This window comes from Neodiprion lecontei, chromosome 4 (assembly GCF_021901455.1).
Source record: "Neodiprion lecontei isolate iyNeoLeco1 chromosome 4, iyNeoLeco1.1, whole genome shotgun sequence".
NCBI lineage: Eukaryota > Metazoa > Arthropoda > Insecta > Hymenoptera > Diprionidae > Neodiprion > Neodiprion lecontei.
Window position 1 is genome coordinate 2,247,081 of NC_060263.1, and position 17,761 is coordinate 2,264,841.

Below are 17,761 nucleotides of genomic sequence, written 5' to 3' on the forward strand. Positions count from 1 at the left end.
AGGCATGTCAAGGGGGGATTTGGCAATCATACTTATTTTTGGATTCTTTTTTTTAAAGAAAATGAAAACACTCAAAGCAGTTTCAGTTTGAGAGGTTTATCGTTTATAGTTTAAAGACCGTTTTGAATTTTTTCATCGAAATTAATAACAAAATGGTGGCATGAGGATTTTAGTAGCGAACGATTCCGAATTCGAGGGCTTTTCTAGTGGCGCATCTCTTGACAACACTGTCCAACTTGTAACATAAAAAAAAATTCGAGTTAAAAACACCCTTTCGGGTTCGAGTGCGTAGCCCAAATGGTAAAAAAAATCTTTTCATGTACATACGATTGTGGATAAAAAATTGGTGAAAAAATTGGTATGAAAAATTTTGGGATCGAAATTCAAACAATTAGCCACAAGCTCGAATCGATATATGTACAAGTTTCAAAGATTGCGTCAAAATTTCAAGTTGAACGGATAAAAATGAGCGAGGAATCTGCACCACTGGATTAAAAACGTGGTCGTTCGCAACTCATATGCATCGTGCCACCATTTTGTTATTAATTTCAATGACAGAATTCTACAATGTTTTTGAAACTATGACTAATAAAGCCTTCGAACTAAAATTGCTCCAAGTGTTTTGATTTTCTTTAAAAAAATAAAAAAACAACTCCTCAAAATAGGTATGATTTTAGACCGTCCAAGCTGTACCCTCCCCCCCCTCCTTGCGGATCAATATGTCGCACAGAGATACCTTCCTACTCAAACGAGCCAGTCGCTCGGCATTTCGCTGATCTGTTGCAATGCAGAAGCGTCGCGATCAAACGTTCATGTATATCAAAATTGTGGGACGAGATCGGTTGTCCGAAGGCGGAAGGTCAAACGGGTATTTTGGCGGGCCTCGGAGGGTCGTTGAAGAAGGTCATTGAGTAGCGTCGTTGGCCTTGTCGGCGGTACGAGAAAAAGAGAGAGAGAGAGAGAGACAGGGAAACGAGGATGGCGCTTCGCCGCGTTGGTGCGAGAAAGAGAAGCACGGTGGAGACGGAGGGAATTTGCGAGTGCGACGGAGACGCCCGATTTAGATATCACGCCTGACCTCGCGGTCGCCCGACAACGTTTCCTCGGGGCAAAGCCGACCGCCCGGCTGCCTTCCCACCCTCCCCGCTCTTCCCAAAGCCCCTTTTCTAACTCCCTTCGTCGCTTCCTTCCTTCCTTCCTTCCTTCCTTCCTTCCTTCCTCCTTCTCCTCCTCATCCACGTGTCTATGAATGAACCGAACCCACGTGCCGGCCACGTGCAGCTGATCCACGCAACCTCCCGCCTCTTTCCAAGATCCACACCTAACTGACTCACACTTCCGCACATTAACGTGCCCTGTCCGTACGAGAGACGAGAGTGCATGTATCGACTACGGGGACCGCCAAGTGTGCCGAGGAGTCGCGATGCGATCCTCGTCTCGGACAGCCTTTCACGAGGTACAATTTGCCTCATGCGGCTGCCTCTCAGCCCAGCAGCCTGCAGCCCGGCACTTGACCCGCGTCAATCTCAAGTGTCAGTATTGAAAACACGCGATTTGATGTTTATTATGACGGGTTGGCGTTTGTCATACCTTTGATGTACGAGGTCCAAGTTCTTAACGTCGATCCATTACGGTTGACGAAAATTCGACATACCGTGGCAAAGTTTAACGCATTGTACACTCGTCTATTTGCAACAAAAAAAAAAAAAAAACTTGCGTGTGGCAATCACGCGCGACAGAAGTGAAACCTTCTGAAATTTATATGAATGATTTACCGTGACTTGGAGTACTCAAAATATGCCTGTTTGAAATGGCTTATAAATTCAAATGAGGCTGAGAGAATGAGAAAGAGAGGAAGAGAGAGAGAGAGAGAGTCAACGAAGGATAGGGAGAATTAGCAATTTCTCATTTTTATTTATCAGCCTCGTCGCTAAAGACGTTTCACTTATTGTTAAAAAAAAAAAAACTCGACTCCTTCAACGTCATTCCGAATTGGCAAAACAGAGACTTTTTGTTCAATGGTTCGTCGATACACGAACGTCATCCTGTAACTATTCATTCTCGCATGACCACGCATGTGCTTTTACTATTAGATAGCTGGAGTACGTAGCAAACGATCGATCTAGTCTGGAAAATTTATAATTCATTGCAGAAGTTTCTGGTCTACAGACATAATATTTAGCGTGTTTTATCATAGCACATAGGACAATTATCAGGAGCTATTCTAACTCTAATTTCAGTATACGGATACAATCGTATTAAACAGTAGGTACGGTACCTGCTACTTCAAAGTTTCGTTGAACAATGTTTAACGTCTCGCATTATGCAGGGTGTGCGTTAAAATCCTGTAAGACATTTGATCAAAATTCTCCAGCAGGTCCTTTAAAATTTTTGGTTTGTCTTAACCATTTCTTAGTCTACGACTAAGGAAAAAAGGAAATGTCAAAATTAAAAGTTAACCGTTAATATTAAAAAAATTTGCGTCACACTCGTTAACAGAAATGTAAGAAACAACGCAAATATAAAGTGAACCTGCTCGGATGAGAAGTTTAGTACAAATTTTTCCAACGGTAATAAATTTCGACGAAAATTTCTTTCGTCGACGAGGGTCATCAAGAGACAAAACGTATGTCTAGCATTATACCAAACATAAATATAAAATATATAAATAGTAAACATACATTTTGTCTCTTTTCGAAACCTTCACCGTCGGACCAAATCTCCGTTACAATACGTTGCTTCACGATTCCCATCTCGTCTAAAATTGTAAATTTATCAAACTTCTAGTATATGGGGGAAAAAAAAAAAAAACACCCGGTTCCTCAAGTCCCGCGCCATGTCTCTCACAGACATTAATGTTGGTCGCGAGTTGGCCGCGATCGCAAGTAGAAGGCAGAGAGATCGACGCGGGACGGACAAGTTGGTTCGCCGACTGCGCACGAGGAACCTGAAGCCGTGGGCGAGGGCGAGGTGGGGGGAGGGGGGATGGATGGCGGGCGTCAAGGCAGGTGGAGAAGGGACCCTCTCGAGGGGTCGCCGAGGGGGGGGACGAGGACGAGCATCCACCCGCCGGCGCCGCTGCACTGCACCGTCGGCGACTATCGCGGCAGCACGCATCGCGCACACAACCGATCAGCCCTGCATTATAATACGCCGGACGTGTAGGAGGTGTAACGTTGTTATCGCGATCCTGACCTTGCCCCCCCCCCCCCCCCCCCCCTCCCGACAGCTCCCCCTCGCCGTCCGCACCCTCGATTCAGTGAGAATTAACATCAGTGACGAGGGAAGGAAGGTGACGATTAAAAAAAAAGAAAAAAAAACAACACTAAAAAACCGGAAGAACCGAATACCCGTTCTGTTCCTTTCCTTTTCTCTCCTTTCCTTTCGGTTTTCGCTTCTCGCTGAGTGGGATTCCTCTGCGACAACCGCCTCTGACAGTTGACTATCGAAACTGCAGAAAGGAGGTTTAGTGGTCGGTGGTCGTTGTGTTTGCGGGGAGACGTTGGTCGTGCGGAAACTACGAGCTTGGAACAGTTTCATCCGACGATTACAAGCCGGCTTGGTTGTCCTGTTGTAACTTTCGACTCGGGTTTGGTTGGTTACTCTGTGCTTGAATAAATTATCCGCATTCTACGGTTATATACGATCGTCGTCGTCGTCGTCGTCGCGAAAGTTGGACCGGTGTGGTACGTGTGTCGAGCTTTCGGGTAACAACGACGCACTACTAGTTTCATTGACCTGACAGCGTCGCACTGTCCTTATACACGTGCATTGGCCGAAAGCATCGAAGGATAGAGATAGATAAGAATAATACTTGTGAACAAACTTGAGAGGTTTGTTTGTCGTTTGTGCGGTAGACAGATGAATTGATCGTAGTGCGATGATTATGCGCAATCGGGTGTTTTAGGAACACTTGCGTTTATTGCAAATACTCGTGACTATACGTGATAGTTGTATAAAAACGGTATAATAATAATAATACCAATACCAATATATCGGTAAGCTAGTGCCGATCAAGTGAGTGGTGAAATAGAGAGGGAGAGGAGAACCGCCGGTGAATCCACTCTCGGCAATCTTGGCGTAAGATGAACGACTGTGTCACAGGTGCTGAAACCACGATCAATCTGCAGCAGTGCGGACGTGAATTAGATACAAGTGTACAAGAGTATCTTCCCGTTTGAGCAGTGTAGTCTCGGTGCAGTGTGCCAGGCGAGTATTTATCGCGGGACTCGATCCTGCCTTCCAGATATCACAGGATATATACCCATTACACAGGACGAGGAGGGATCGCGATGGAGGCTGGATACCCCATGCTCAGCAACGACCTCGACGTCTGCCGAATGTTCGACCAGTATTTGTACAAGGTCAGTAAATCGACGCCGGTATCGATAAGCCGGCGTAAATCCTTGTTAGTACATTGTTTTCGACTTTGCGATACGTTATTACAGGTCTTGTGTGTCTAATCGCGCTGCTCTTGAAGTATCGCGGCAACTTGCCCAACTCGATACAACTAGATACGTATTTTACATATACGAGTGTATCTGATCTGAGATCCGAGGGAGAGACGAGCTTTCCTTCCAGTACTCGATGAGTAGCCGGATAGGTTGTTGCATACCTCGAATGGTTGAAATGGTTTATGTTGTTCCGCGCCACCGGTTTCACAATTAGAGATCCAATACCAATGATCGCGTTGAAAAGAAGGGCGCTGACGCGCCAACCACACGTAGGAATCTCCAACGCTCCGGCAACGTAGATGTACGTGTAGCGTAGCAACGTCCGCTTCTTCGCAAAAGGAAATTTGCAATTTCCTGGCCTCAGAATTAATCATTAGAATTAAAGGCGCCCTCTTCCTCCCTCCCTCCCACCCTTATTCTATTTATCTCTGTATTTCGCTCAAGCGCTGCTTCTTACCGCTCACTGCTTACTACAGCAGCAGCAGCAGCAGCTGCCAATAACACTGCAACAGTAAAAGTAATTTAATTATGTTGGCAGCGAGTTGGAATTTCTGCCTTCCCCGTGTGCGTTGCGTGGTATGTATCACACACACGTACGTACAATATGTATCTCTCCTTGCTGGCTTACACTCGGCTCTCGCTGTGTCAGCTCGCACACATCCTCATGGTTTACATACCGATACACCTACAGCATTCAGGGAGTAGCAAGCAGCAGCTCTCTCTCGCTGCCCGGTGTATAAATTGAAATTCTTCCGAGTCATATTTATAACTTCAAAGCCCCCCGAGGAACGCAAGTTTGTCAGCGGGCAAACATACACGAATTCATGTTTTAAAATTATACGGATGTTATTATACACGTGCTTTGGATTATACAGGTTTCTAGATAAAACTTCCTACTCGCTCGCATCTCGTTGTACGGTTTTCAAATTTTTCTCTCATCCTCTCCCTCCTGTTCTTCTTCTTTTCGACCCATTATTTTCTTGTTTCGTTTTTCACCAACAGATCGGATGGATCGCCCTATCATCGTTTGAATTCTCTCTTCTCGCCGGCGATCATCGTCATCGTCATCATTATTATTATTAATATTGTTATCAGGATTGACGTGCAAGTTTTTTTTTCTCACAAATGATCTCTTCGTGGAACCATTTTCGGTTCTGTCTCAAGCGCTATGACCGATCTTGCATCGTCGCGTATCTGACTGGGTATTATGTATATACCCTACACTTCACTTGGCCTGCCTGCAGCAGCATTGCAATATCGATTTGTCGTAGACTCGTCGTCGCGAGGTGCGGGAGGATGAGATAAAAGGAGAAGCAAATAGAGAAACAGAGATGGAGGAGAGAGAGAGAGAGAGAGAGAGAGAGAGACGAGTTTTTACCGGAGGTTTTGGTCCCTCGTATATTTCTCTACGAGTACCAAACAACCAACCAACATTTACACGCTGCAGCAGTACGTAATATTGCCTCCCTAATGCATTTCTTCAGGTTTATTTCCTCTCTTCTCTCTCTCACTTCTTTTGTCCTCTGCACTCCGTCGACCGTTGTATACATACATGTACACATCGGATGAGAACGCATGTAACACGAAGCCATTCATCTTAGGCACAGTGCACGTGTATAATAATACGCTTTTTACTCTGCTCGGCCTTTCGGTTGAAACAAAATGAAAGCCCGATTCTCTCTCTCTTTCTCTAACCCTCCCACGCCCCCCCCCCCCCCCCCACCCCACCCCCTCTCCGCCCTCACTCTCCATTCCTCCATAACGCTGTACTCGTGCCTGCACGGCGAAAAAAAAATAATATATGTATAGAAAATAAAACAAATGAATAGAGAGCAAATTGAAAGTGTAGAAAAAAAATCATGTGATATAATATCAAGCACCGTCCACTCCCAGCCGCGTCTTTCGCGCAGTTTTGTTTTTTAACATTTAATCTGTTCGTTGGATGAGTTTGCAGGAAGGAAGTCAAAAGTGAATTCTGACAATAATACTTATTTATCATTAGCACTTATAATACATCATTTATTATACAATGAAATTTCACCGTTTACAAATACCCGCTATTTCGAAATTTTTTTAAACTATCATACCGCATGAAAATGTTGATTGCGTACATACATACGTATACATTATATCCTGCGCATTGAAAAATAATAATAATAACAATAACAACAACAACAACAATAATAATAATAGTGAAAATAGAAAGAGAAGCAAAAATATGGCGAAAGCCACGGGTTTCTTTTTTTTTTTTTTATTCCAAGAAAAACAAAATTCTGTTCGTGCAGTTGCGCAATACACTCGTTATATACAATAATAACAATCCAGATTTGATTTCATTTTTATTAAACGACGTTTGCGATAGATTTCCAATCGTGAAATATAAAAATCCGACGTTAGTTATCTGTAAAGGTAATATTTCATTGTCCTCGTGTTTTTTTTTTTTTTTTCTCATTCTTTTTCATATTTTCTTTCCCTTCTTTATTATACGTACATATAGAGTACATAGATCAATCGTTAGGACTGACGGTTAAATCAGTGCAAACAGATAAGGATAACAGATGTGGTAATAAATAACACGGATTCACCTACATATGATACTGCATATACCTTCCGATGTTCCTATATATGGATACATGTATATTATATATACATATAATATGTGTATCGCATGTCTGGATATTATACCCCATACAGATATGCAAACTCAGGCGTACACGTATAAGGTGGAGATTTTATTTACACATGTGTGGGTATGCGTTATACAATGCCTGGCCAACTTCTGCGCATACACACGCATACACACGTGCATACACATATGCATACCTGCTCATGGCTCGCGCGCATCGCTCAACCTGACTGCCGGCGATTCGTTAAAACCTTTGGATATACATGGACGATAACGCCGAACGGCATAAGCATGTATGTACGTGTATATGTATAGGCGATGGTGTGTGCGTGTGTGCAACACAAGGGAATATACCCATATCTTGGCAATTCATAAATTTAACGCTTTGTCAACGTGATGTTGTATCATACCAGGCCTGTTTCTTCTCATATACTGTATGTCCTACACCATGCATTCCCTTTCCCGGCATTTTTCCAAACAGAGATATCGCGCGAGGACTTTGTCGTGGCTATTGATTGCATATACATATATATATATATATATATATATATATTACGTTGTGTAAATGGTGAGGAGAAAAGAAAGCAAATAAAAAAAGGAAAAAAAAGAACGAAAGAAAAATCGTAAAGAATTAGCGAAAGAACAAAAAAAAAAAAAAGAAAGAAGAAAAGAAAAGTTGACGAGGAACAATAAGGAGCGGCGAACGTGTGTAGGAGAAAAGAATATATGTGTGTACATATATACGTATACATATGTATAGTTATATACATATAATGTATAAAATATATTTTACTTTCCGAAAAGTTTTTATTATGATTAAATCTCGAAATTCATTTCAACTTTTCGTCTGAGAAATGGACGCTGAGACGACGTCGGCGCGGCGCGGCGTGGAGGAGGAAAGTAGCGAGCAAGACCAACTTCCAGGTTATATAGGAGAGAGAGAGAGAGAGAGAGAGGAGAGGAGAGGTGGGTTCCCGGCTAAACTTGAAAGAATTTATTTTCACTCGCGATGACGCATATTTATTCTCTCTCGTTTCGATTGTTAATTTAAAAAAATTTTTCACTTCATTTTATTTATTTACTCCTTTTCCTAATTCAATTCATTTCTTTCGATGCGAATAAAAAATACGTTCACTACAACGTACCGTCGTATCTGCACTTATTATCGTTAAATCTGCAAACGTTGAGATTTGAATGAAAAAAACAACGATAATCTCGTAAATTTTCAAAATATGGTTCGTATAAATTCGTCAGCGTCGACACGCCGCCGTTCGATACCGCACTTGACATTCGTTATCGTGATTAATATACGATACGTAGTTGCTGTGATTGTAATAGGTAAAATTGAAATTGATTTTTACCTAGGACGCTTAATCCGTCTATCTATCCGTATTCTACGTACGTGTATCTACGTATTCATGTACGTTATACACGCCTTTGTTGTATACAATACAGGTATGTTATTATACCTAGCCATGAGTTATAGACTATAATCCGGCAGGTGATGGCAGTGCAGAACTGTTGCCGTGGCAACATCGCCGATCGTATAACTGATAAGTCCTGCAAGGCGAGGTGTGTAAATGCTGAGCTAACGTTATTTACCGTACAATAAAACAGAAATGGTGCCAGACTGCGTCACCTCTATTTCTATCTTCATAATTCCCCGGTCGATAGATGATGGCGATGACGACGACGACGATGATGATGATGCCACGTCTCTCCTCTTACTCTGCAACTCGATCGTATTATTATACATAACTCGGTGTTGTCGATTATTTCGATAGTTTTTTTGTTTTCTCTTTCAACGTCTTTTCACTCCTTCAAAGTTATCAAAATTAATAATTTCATATTATTGACAGATTTTTTTTCACCCTTTATAAATGATTGAAAACAGGGAACAAGTATATACGTATTTAAAACCGTATACCTTCCGTGGCAATGAGTGTAAAAAATACACAGTGGAGATTAATTTCAAATATCTCAGCTTCCAATAAAGTTGGGAGAATTTTTCTTTTTTGTTTCTAAATTAAATTTCAAAAAATTCCGCATAAAATGGTTGTATTGCGAAAGTAATTAAGTTGAACTAAGCAAATAAAAATTAACGTTGAAGTGGTTCAATCCTTACAGTTTGCTCTCAAAGAGTAGAAGATTTTTGGAAGGGGGGCAGATTTCATTCTCATTGCCTGTCAGGGGTTAAACAGTTTCGCTGTACAATCACAGGTGTATATACTTTGTAACTCGTTGTTAAATGTAGAAGTAAAGTCGGATGAATTCCCACGATGGAAGTTGTATAAAATTCCGGACTGATATTAACCCAGATTACGCAAAAACCGCGTCTCGCTTGCTCCCAATGTACGTATATGCGTGTATACATATATACCTACACCCATATACACGTATGTATTTACCTGCGGTATTAGGTAAATTATAGAGCAACTCCTCTTTCGACAAGAAAGTCCAATTAGGTTCCGAGATATATGCGGTTCGTAGGTATAATATTTTTACAAGTTGATTCGTCACCGCGTATTATGCGCAGATATTATTATAAATACACGTTGATAATCCTATCCGATCGAATCGATCTAACATGCATTGATTAAATATAAATAAATATTATATAAATAAAGATGAAAAAAAATTGAATTGAAACAGTTTTTTTTTTTTAATACGTGGGAAAGTTGTTACAAATAAATGGATACATCCGTATATATGTATATACACGTACGTGTATGATATGAAATATATATTCGCACGAAGCCTTCGGAGACTCGGAAACTCTACGTAACGCTATACATCACACGGAGGCACATAATGTAGTGGGTACACTCCGAGGGGTGATATATGGCGGAAAGTTTGAAACTTTGTCAGTCCTGCATTAAACTTTCGAGCCAACTATTTCTTGAGGGAAAGGGAAGAAGAAAAGCCGGGGTTAAGGTAACGCCGTTCCCCCTCACGGAGAGAGAGAGAGGAAAGATGAATAGAATGATTTAAGTATATATAGCTGTACAGATTTTCTCGGTTCGTTGTGAAAATTGGAAATGGCGTTAAACTGAACGGCGGAAATCGACCGGATCGAAAGTTGGTAACGCTAATCAGACGAAAATCACTGTTTTGAAAATTTAGAGAGGCTTCGAGGGAGCTTGATCTACGATAATCTGAACACACGTTGCTTTTTAAAAATAGATTACTCAATTTTAGACGATCCCAGACCGTTGCGAAGTAACGATAATCGTTGCGAACTTGATTCTCTTGGAAATTCAAGGCACATATTTGTCGTAATAAGCATTCGCGTGCAGTGTCGTGAAATACGACAAAATGCACCAGCGGCAGCGTGATTATAATTAAAATTTCAATCAACCAGTTCTAGGTATATTTAATTTACTCTTTTCCCGAAAGATCTATGGCTCTTCAACTGCCGTTGCTGTTTTAATTAGAATTGTATTTTATCCCGCACGACGTTACGCAGTACTTGTATAAGTATAATATCTCTAGATGTTGCAGGCACGCTTTTCTCTTGTATTACTTTAGAATTTTCACTTTAACGATACACAAAGTTGTGAGTAATATCGTTTTATTAGATTATAATTCGCTATCGCGAATAAACTTTGTATTTTTTTTTTTTATTGCTTACATCAATTGTAATACCAATTTACGCCGCTAAAAAGACCCAGACTTGTAATATTAAGTCTCCAGTTGTGGTTTGAGAAGTGGATCTGACGACTTTTTCATTATTAATTCAATCTCATGAAATATTTATAATTTAATATCAACTTTTGATTTAGGAGAATAAGATTCGCGGTTGTGACGCATCGTTGTGTTACGGATCGTGATCTTTGGGTTGAATATACAAATGTCAGGAAAGGAATGATAGTTAAAGTGCTACAACGTGTTTCTTCACAAATATAAAAAAATTTTGAAAAAAAAGTGAAAATTCAAACGAGCGCGTTTTTCCACGTAACGTGGAACGCCCATCTTTTTACAGAATCTTTCTTCCAACCCAAAGCATGTTTTTAGGGGGTGCCATGGTGGAAAATCGTAAATTATCTTTTTCCGAAACACCCGGATACTGCACAGACGGTGAAATAACGACGGTCGCAGTTCACGCCGCGCTGATTTTCACTCTAAATGATTCCGTCCCCTTGCCTTCCTGTCATCGATGAAAAATTCGTCAATAGTTAGTCCATCTTCTGCCAACGCAGGCAATTCCAGCTTACTCTCTCTCTCTCTTCTATCTGACTCCTTGTTTTAGCGTTCTGCCACATGAGTAATCGGCCCTCGCTGATCATGACACTTGTTGCTCGATGACCTCGCGTGATTCACGCAGTGTTCAACGTTACGCTGTACCTATATTTTCACCTGCAGTGTTTCAGCAAACGTTTCAATCGCCTCGCGTAGTTCCTGTATTTTCATGACGTAATTTCAGCAATATTTTTACACTCTCTTTTATCCTCTTTACGAATAATATCGTTTGTAATGTCAAAATGAATCACGCGCGTATTGCTATAGAAGAATAAGTCATTCGGGTCTTAAATAAGACACTGAAATTAGGGTAGCTTATCATTGAGGATCTTGTATCACATTGATTGCTATCTCATCGTGCGATTTATGCTAATTTTTCATTTCACCGACTAATTTACACTCATTTCCAATTTTACCCCGTACTTTCGACGATATTAATTCGAATTTCATGAAATCCCAAAAAATCACTGAAAATCATCTTGCCGAATGCTGGCATGTCATTGGAAATTACTTGACGGAATGAAAATGATAAATGCGTATACGGCAAGACATGGAACGATCACTTTCACATCACGCGATTCCCAATATTTTCCGCTGTCTTAAAAATTTCCCTCATCCAAGTTCCTTTGACTTTCAATTTTACTTCCAAACGTTAAATTGACAACATCCTCCAGCAAACGGGCGCTTCCTAAGGTAAATGTACCAGTCATTGACACGTTCGGACCATTTTATCACCCAAAATTGTCAATTTCTCGACGATTGCAACCAATGTCCAGAGGATCGGACGCTGCAAATTAATTTGTTTCGTAACTTTAAAACCAAGGATCAAAGACGTACAACCAAGAAGGTCAATAACCGGCACCCTTACCTCGGGTTACAATTGTTGCTTCGTAGGAAGGATGCCTCCTCGAACCCGTCGCACCCGACCGGAGAAGCGAGAGACAAGCGGGGAGGAAGGTTGAGCGTAAGCTCGGGGGTTGGTTGACCAGCGGTGGGTCGGGTTAGCCGTTGCACAGACCGGCTTTATAGGCATGCCGGGCGGTCGACTGCCCGCTGACAAAATCGCAAGGGGTGGCCGCCACTTGTTGAGTCTCGCCGTTCTAACGCGATGATCCCGCTTTTCCGAAGCCTCCGGTATTCCGCCCTCCCACAACCGACGCGTATCGTACCTGTATAAATTCATCGTTTGCCAAAATTTTTCGCTCGTTGTTTCAGCGGGGTGACAAAAGTTTCCCCGTCCACATTTTTTATTTAACCCTAATCGGTCACCTTGGGTGAATACCGCTCCGCACATTTTTCAAACTTTTCGCACTGTCACGTGGTTGATGACCTGTCGGAAAACGGATTTAGTCACGTGGTACAGCGTGGGAAAGCTTTAATGCAAATGGCGTACGGAGTGAACCACGTGATCCGTTAGTTCCATTGTCGGTATCGAAGCGCTGGTGTCGATTTCGTCTGCTTCTAATCGTTGCGCTATCGTTTGTTATTGATAATTTCAGAAATGACGAGTGAGCCGTTATTTACAGGCTGATTCAAAACGATTGGCTGATTTCGCGCTGTGGCGTATCCACGGAAGTTTGTGATCAGCTGAGTCATTGGCGTAGACGGGGGATAATTTCCGTCGGTTGTTAGAAATACGGTCGATTTGACGCTGTCGATCTTATTAAAGGTTGAAAATATTTTCTCACGATTTTACGGCTTATCGATGCAATAATTTAAATCCTCTCAAGCTGCACAGCTGTGGCTTTGAGGTTAAAGTGATAATCATAGGTATTAAAGTGCGTGTTCAACGTACATATTATACACGGTATTTTTTTTTTTTTCCTAGCCATTTTTGTTTTATCTTTTTCAAATTTTTAAAAACCGTTTTTCTTATTTTCACGGTGCGCAATGTCGCATGCATATTATATCGGCTTTCGTTTACATAAATTATAATGGACACATGTGACGTGTGTGCGTATATACATTACATTATACGTTTATTCCTGTTCGACGTCGAGAAATCTTGACGTTTCATTAATTAGCCGTAGAACGTATGTTATACGTTTATGCTATTAGAAAGTTAACGAACGATACCCTCCCTCCACCCCCTTGTCCTCATCCTCCTCGCCTCCGACATGCATCGCGGATTGATCCTCGAAGCTCAAGCTGGTTAGCGATTATGTGTGTATGTAAGCACCCACCATACTTGTATACCTGTATGTGCAATGTGTATTATAAATCACTATCGAGTAGTGCAATCAGCAGAAACTAATGCAGCCGCAGCATTATAATAATAATAATTATTATCATTCTTATTAAGAAGTTGCTGCACGAGAGCAGGATATGTGATAAATATACATTATATATATATATATATATATATACATATATATATACATATGTATATATATTTCAATTTTTGCGCTATCGTTAGTTTTCGCCCCCCTCTACAATCGTTCAGGTATTTTATACTCCTTTTCAATCTTGTTGCCGATGTTTTATGTTCGTTTTTGCATAAATTTACATTCAATTTACATAGATACATGAAACTAGATTTCCCTATCTGTGCATCGACGCGTGACGCGTTTCCGGAGCTGAAAAATATATTAAATAAAGTACTTGAATTGTATATATACATTTATACGTATGCGTATGCGCGATACACTTTTACAAGCACACATCGTAGCTGTATCATTTATCTATTTCTCTTTGTTTTTTCTTTCTTCTTTTAGCTCGAGTTGGAGGAAAAAGTTTGACTCCAATATGCATTGTGCATGTTCGCGGAAAGTAGTTTTGTTCTTATATTTCTCTTTCACGGAAGCAAAAAGTTGAGTAAAAATAATAGTAATAAATATTTAAATGCAAATTCGCTGCCTGCGGCATAATTTTGTTTGAGCAGCGGTACGAGTTATTGTTTTTATTTATTATTTTTGTTTTATTTTTTTTCGTCTACCGCAGCTTGCACGTATGTGCAGTCTAGTCGTAAGACATTCGCTTCTACTGCACAGGCAAATCACCATGATTTCGTTAATTACAGTACCGCTTGATGTTTCTATGTACGGTGAAACGCTCAATCAAATACCCGGCTTGCGTCTCTTACACGATTCACAGGCTTGTCTGTAATAGGCTTAACAGGTATAACAACTCCGGAGGTAAAAAAGATCGGGACGAGGGATAAAACGGGGGAAGGAAGAAAGGACCTGTAATTATAAACTAATAAATATATCTCTCGATCTATCCGGTGCAACATATGTGTATATGTATATAAGGTATAATACACACGAAGAAGAATTATCAGAGAGCATTGTGAGCTCGTTTTTACCTTTTTACCTTATTAACATCCTGCCGGACGGGCATCATATTATTGTGTTGTTCCTTACGAATTTTGTATTATTATACACATCGTACGGAGAGAAGCTAGGAGCGATAGATATCTGAAAAAATTGGATGGTAGATTAATCACGAGTTTAAAACGGGAGGGGAGGCCAGTTTTCTCAAACTTAATTGATCTCAAACATAGAAGAACACTCGTTGTCTTACTCGCTAATTACACCTATTTGATATATTAAGTGAAAGATGGATAAATATTTTCACCTGAAATGGAAAAATATTTTTAATGAAACTGTAAATAGTCCTAAAACTTTTCCGCTTCTGAAATTTACGAAATTTTGATTTCGAATGCACCGTTTCGGAAAAACACGGAATAATCGATTGATTGATTAATTTTCACCGATTCAATCGAGTCGTCTTCGATCATTTTTTTGTACTCGATTAATCGACGCTTAGATTATTTTTACCTCAGTGGCCATCGATACAATACGAAAGTCTGGTTATAAAACAAAGGTTTTATAATCAAGTTTCTTTGAAAAGAGTAACACTTTTACTGCTTACTGAATAAAGAAAGAAAGAAAGGAAATTACGTTTCCAAAATGGATACAGATTTTATGGTGCAGATTGTACCATAGTTAGCAATATACGTGTAGGTATACCGTAATATTTAGGTAGGTCCGCAATAATATCCGTGTAACAGGATAGAAATTTTTTGAATTTAAAGATTACACCGATAGTCGGTATATTACGCATCATACCCGGAGCGAGTGTTGGATGTAGCCGAATAATTCCGTGGGTCGGATAATGCATAAACTATACCTACCTACATGTAATATAAACTGTATAATAAGGGTATAATTCAAAAGACAATTTCAGCGCTGTCAATGAGTCCCGACACACACGCACGCACGTGCATACCTGGTATTGTACGTACCTGTCCTTGTAATTATCACTAATTATCCAACCAAAGGACGTAAAACTTTCGTCCGCCATATTACCGGACTATTTATGCAAATTGTTGGTTATAGAGAGGCTGGCTGCCTGGCGACTTTGGTATTATTACACGTGCACACACGCCTGCATATTTCGAATAACTTGAACGTTGCTTCGATGTGTGTTAATATCATGCCTAAACCACAAGCCGCGTCATGTTTAATATACCGATACCGAATACGCCGAGGTAGATAGATAACTTCGGTATTCAATTAGCCTCGCCACATAGATTACAGGTTCGGTCCGATGTTGTACCCGTAACTGTTAGTGATACACCAACCTCGGCTTAATTTCTTCTCCTGCCTGACGTTTATTATTTATATCTATGTGTCTCTGCTTGTTTAAAATCAGGATGAAGTTAGGGTGACGTTACGGTAACGATGCGTGGTTGGGAAGAGTCGCGTTACTTCGAACATTTAGGATTATCTGAAATTTGGTAAACCATGATTAAATTTATTAAACCCGGTCACTTTGTTTGCGCAAGTAAAATGAAGAATGATTGGAAAATCTTTGTGGTCTCAGAGACCCCATTTATGTATTGCATATTGTTTTACTTTTTTTTGCTTCAAGAATTTCTCCCACATCCTTGGTCGTCTTTTTGCTCACTCTGTGTCTGAATTTTCAAATTTTATTCAAGTCGTAACGTAATGTTGTACAGTAATAACGTTCCAAAGTTGGTTGGAATTTGAGTAACTCCCTGCAAGTAATGTGGAAGTTTCCTTAGGTGTAAGTGACTGGGGTTGAAAAACATGCTCATATATTTCGAAAATTTAACTCCTTGAAAGTCGTTCGGATATTGGATAATAATGATTTTTCCCCTGACGTTTCGTTACGTTAACGTTACTAACTACCGCCTCGTATTTAGTTTAAATCATTGACCACCAATTACCTACACCAATATAATTAGACCCATGTTATTATCATACATTTTACAAAATCCAATATCTTTTCTTTATTTCCCGTATACTGTATAATGTTCCGATAAATCCGCATAAATAGAGATCGAACTATGTTCAGTCGATCCGATATTTCGAACTTTTCAAGCTTCGTGTAAAATATCATCGTTGTATCTACAAATATATCTGTGTGTGAAATTTCATCGAGCTGACCTGCTGCAGCTTCCTAATTCAAATTCATTCCGTACCGTTGTCCTGGTATTTTTCAGGAGCGGTAAAGTTTTGTCCATCTCTTACGAACTCCGCATACCGATCGTATATATATGTACATACTATATATTTGTTGTATAGTATGTAAAACACGTAGGGTAAATACCTAGATTATACTATATTCGCCATCATTTTGCGGGGCGGGGTTGAAATTCCGAATTTGAAAAGTTTCGACAGAGTAAAGTTCGGCAAATTGAAATATACTTAGACAACATAGTTTACCCAATGAGTGGGTGTAAGAAATGAGAATAACCAAAAATCAGAAAGATCAGGATTCCGAACGTAAAAATGTCGAAAATCCAAAACAAAGAAAGATCAAATTGGTGAAATTTCCCCTAGCCAGAAATTGACAGAAATGAAAACCTTCGATCATTCGGAATTTCGATGATTCAGATTCTTAAATTTGTTCGTTTCCGCACTTTCGAAACTTTGATGTTTCGTCAAAGTTCAATTTCTTCACTTCAAGTTCCGCCACCAAAGAAATTCGTAATTTGGCACTTCCGGAACTTTTCAAACTCCAAATTTCGACACCGCCCCCATTCTTCTGCGTACAGCTGTAGGCGAGAAAAATTCCGCAAGATTATTTTCACGTTCCCTGTTCCCCTTTCGACCTTTCGTATCACATCGATCATCCCCGTGTTGACCGGGATAAAAAAGCATGAAAAAATCACAAAACACCTAGCTAATTGGCAATTTTTTTTGCGAATCATCGTGTAAACGCGTTAAATCCCGCAGCTTCGCGCGTGGCGGAACACGAGGAAATTCCGTGTAGGTACCGCACGTTTATACGTACCTATACCGAGGGGATTCCCCGGAGTGACGTAATCCGCCATCCGGGTTTTGCGAGGGTCGGCGCTCCCGGCACGCGACGTTCACTTCCGGCCCCCCGGAGAGCCGAGGAAAGTGCCCACCTCACACCCTTCGCGCATCCGCGTTACGGACTCGTCGCGTTTTTTACCTTCGAGCGATCC

At 40.6% G+C, this 17,761-nt stretch overlaps 1 protein-coding gene across 2 annotated transcripts in view; it reads left to right on the top strand.

The window, feature by feature from the left end:
• Positions 1-3,089: 3,089 nt before the first annotated feature.
• Positions 3,090-17,761, top strand: part of LOC107224682 (TOX high mobility group box family member 3) — a 139,915-nt gene continuing 125,243 nt past the window's right edge. For both annotated transcript variants that reach the window (XM_046738757.1, XM_046738758.1), the window contains exon 1: positions 3,090-4,364. In XM_046738757.1, the coding sequence (XP_046594713.1) occupies positions 4,293-4,364 (72 nt within the window). In that variant the 5' untranslated portion in view covers positions 3,090-4,292. The remainder of the gene's footprint in view (positions 4,365-17,761) is intronic.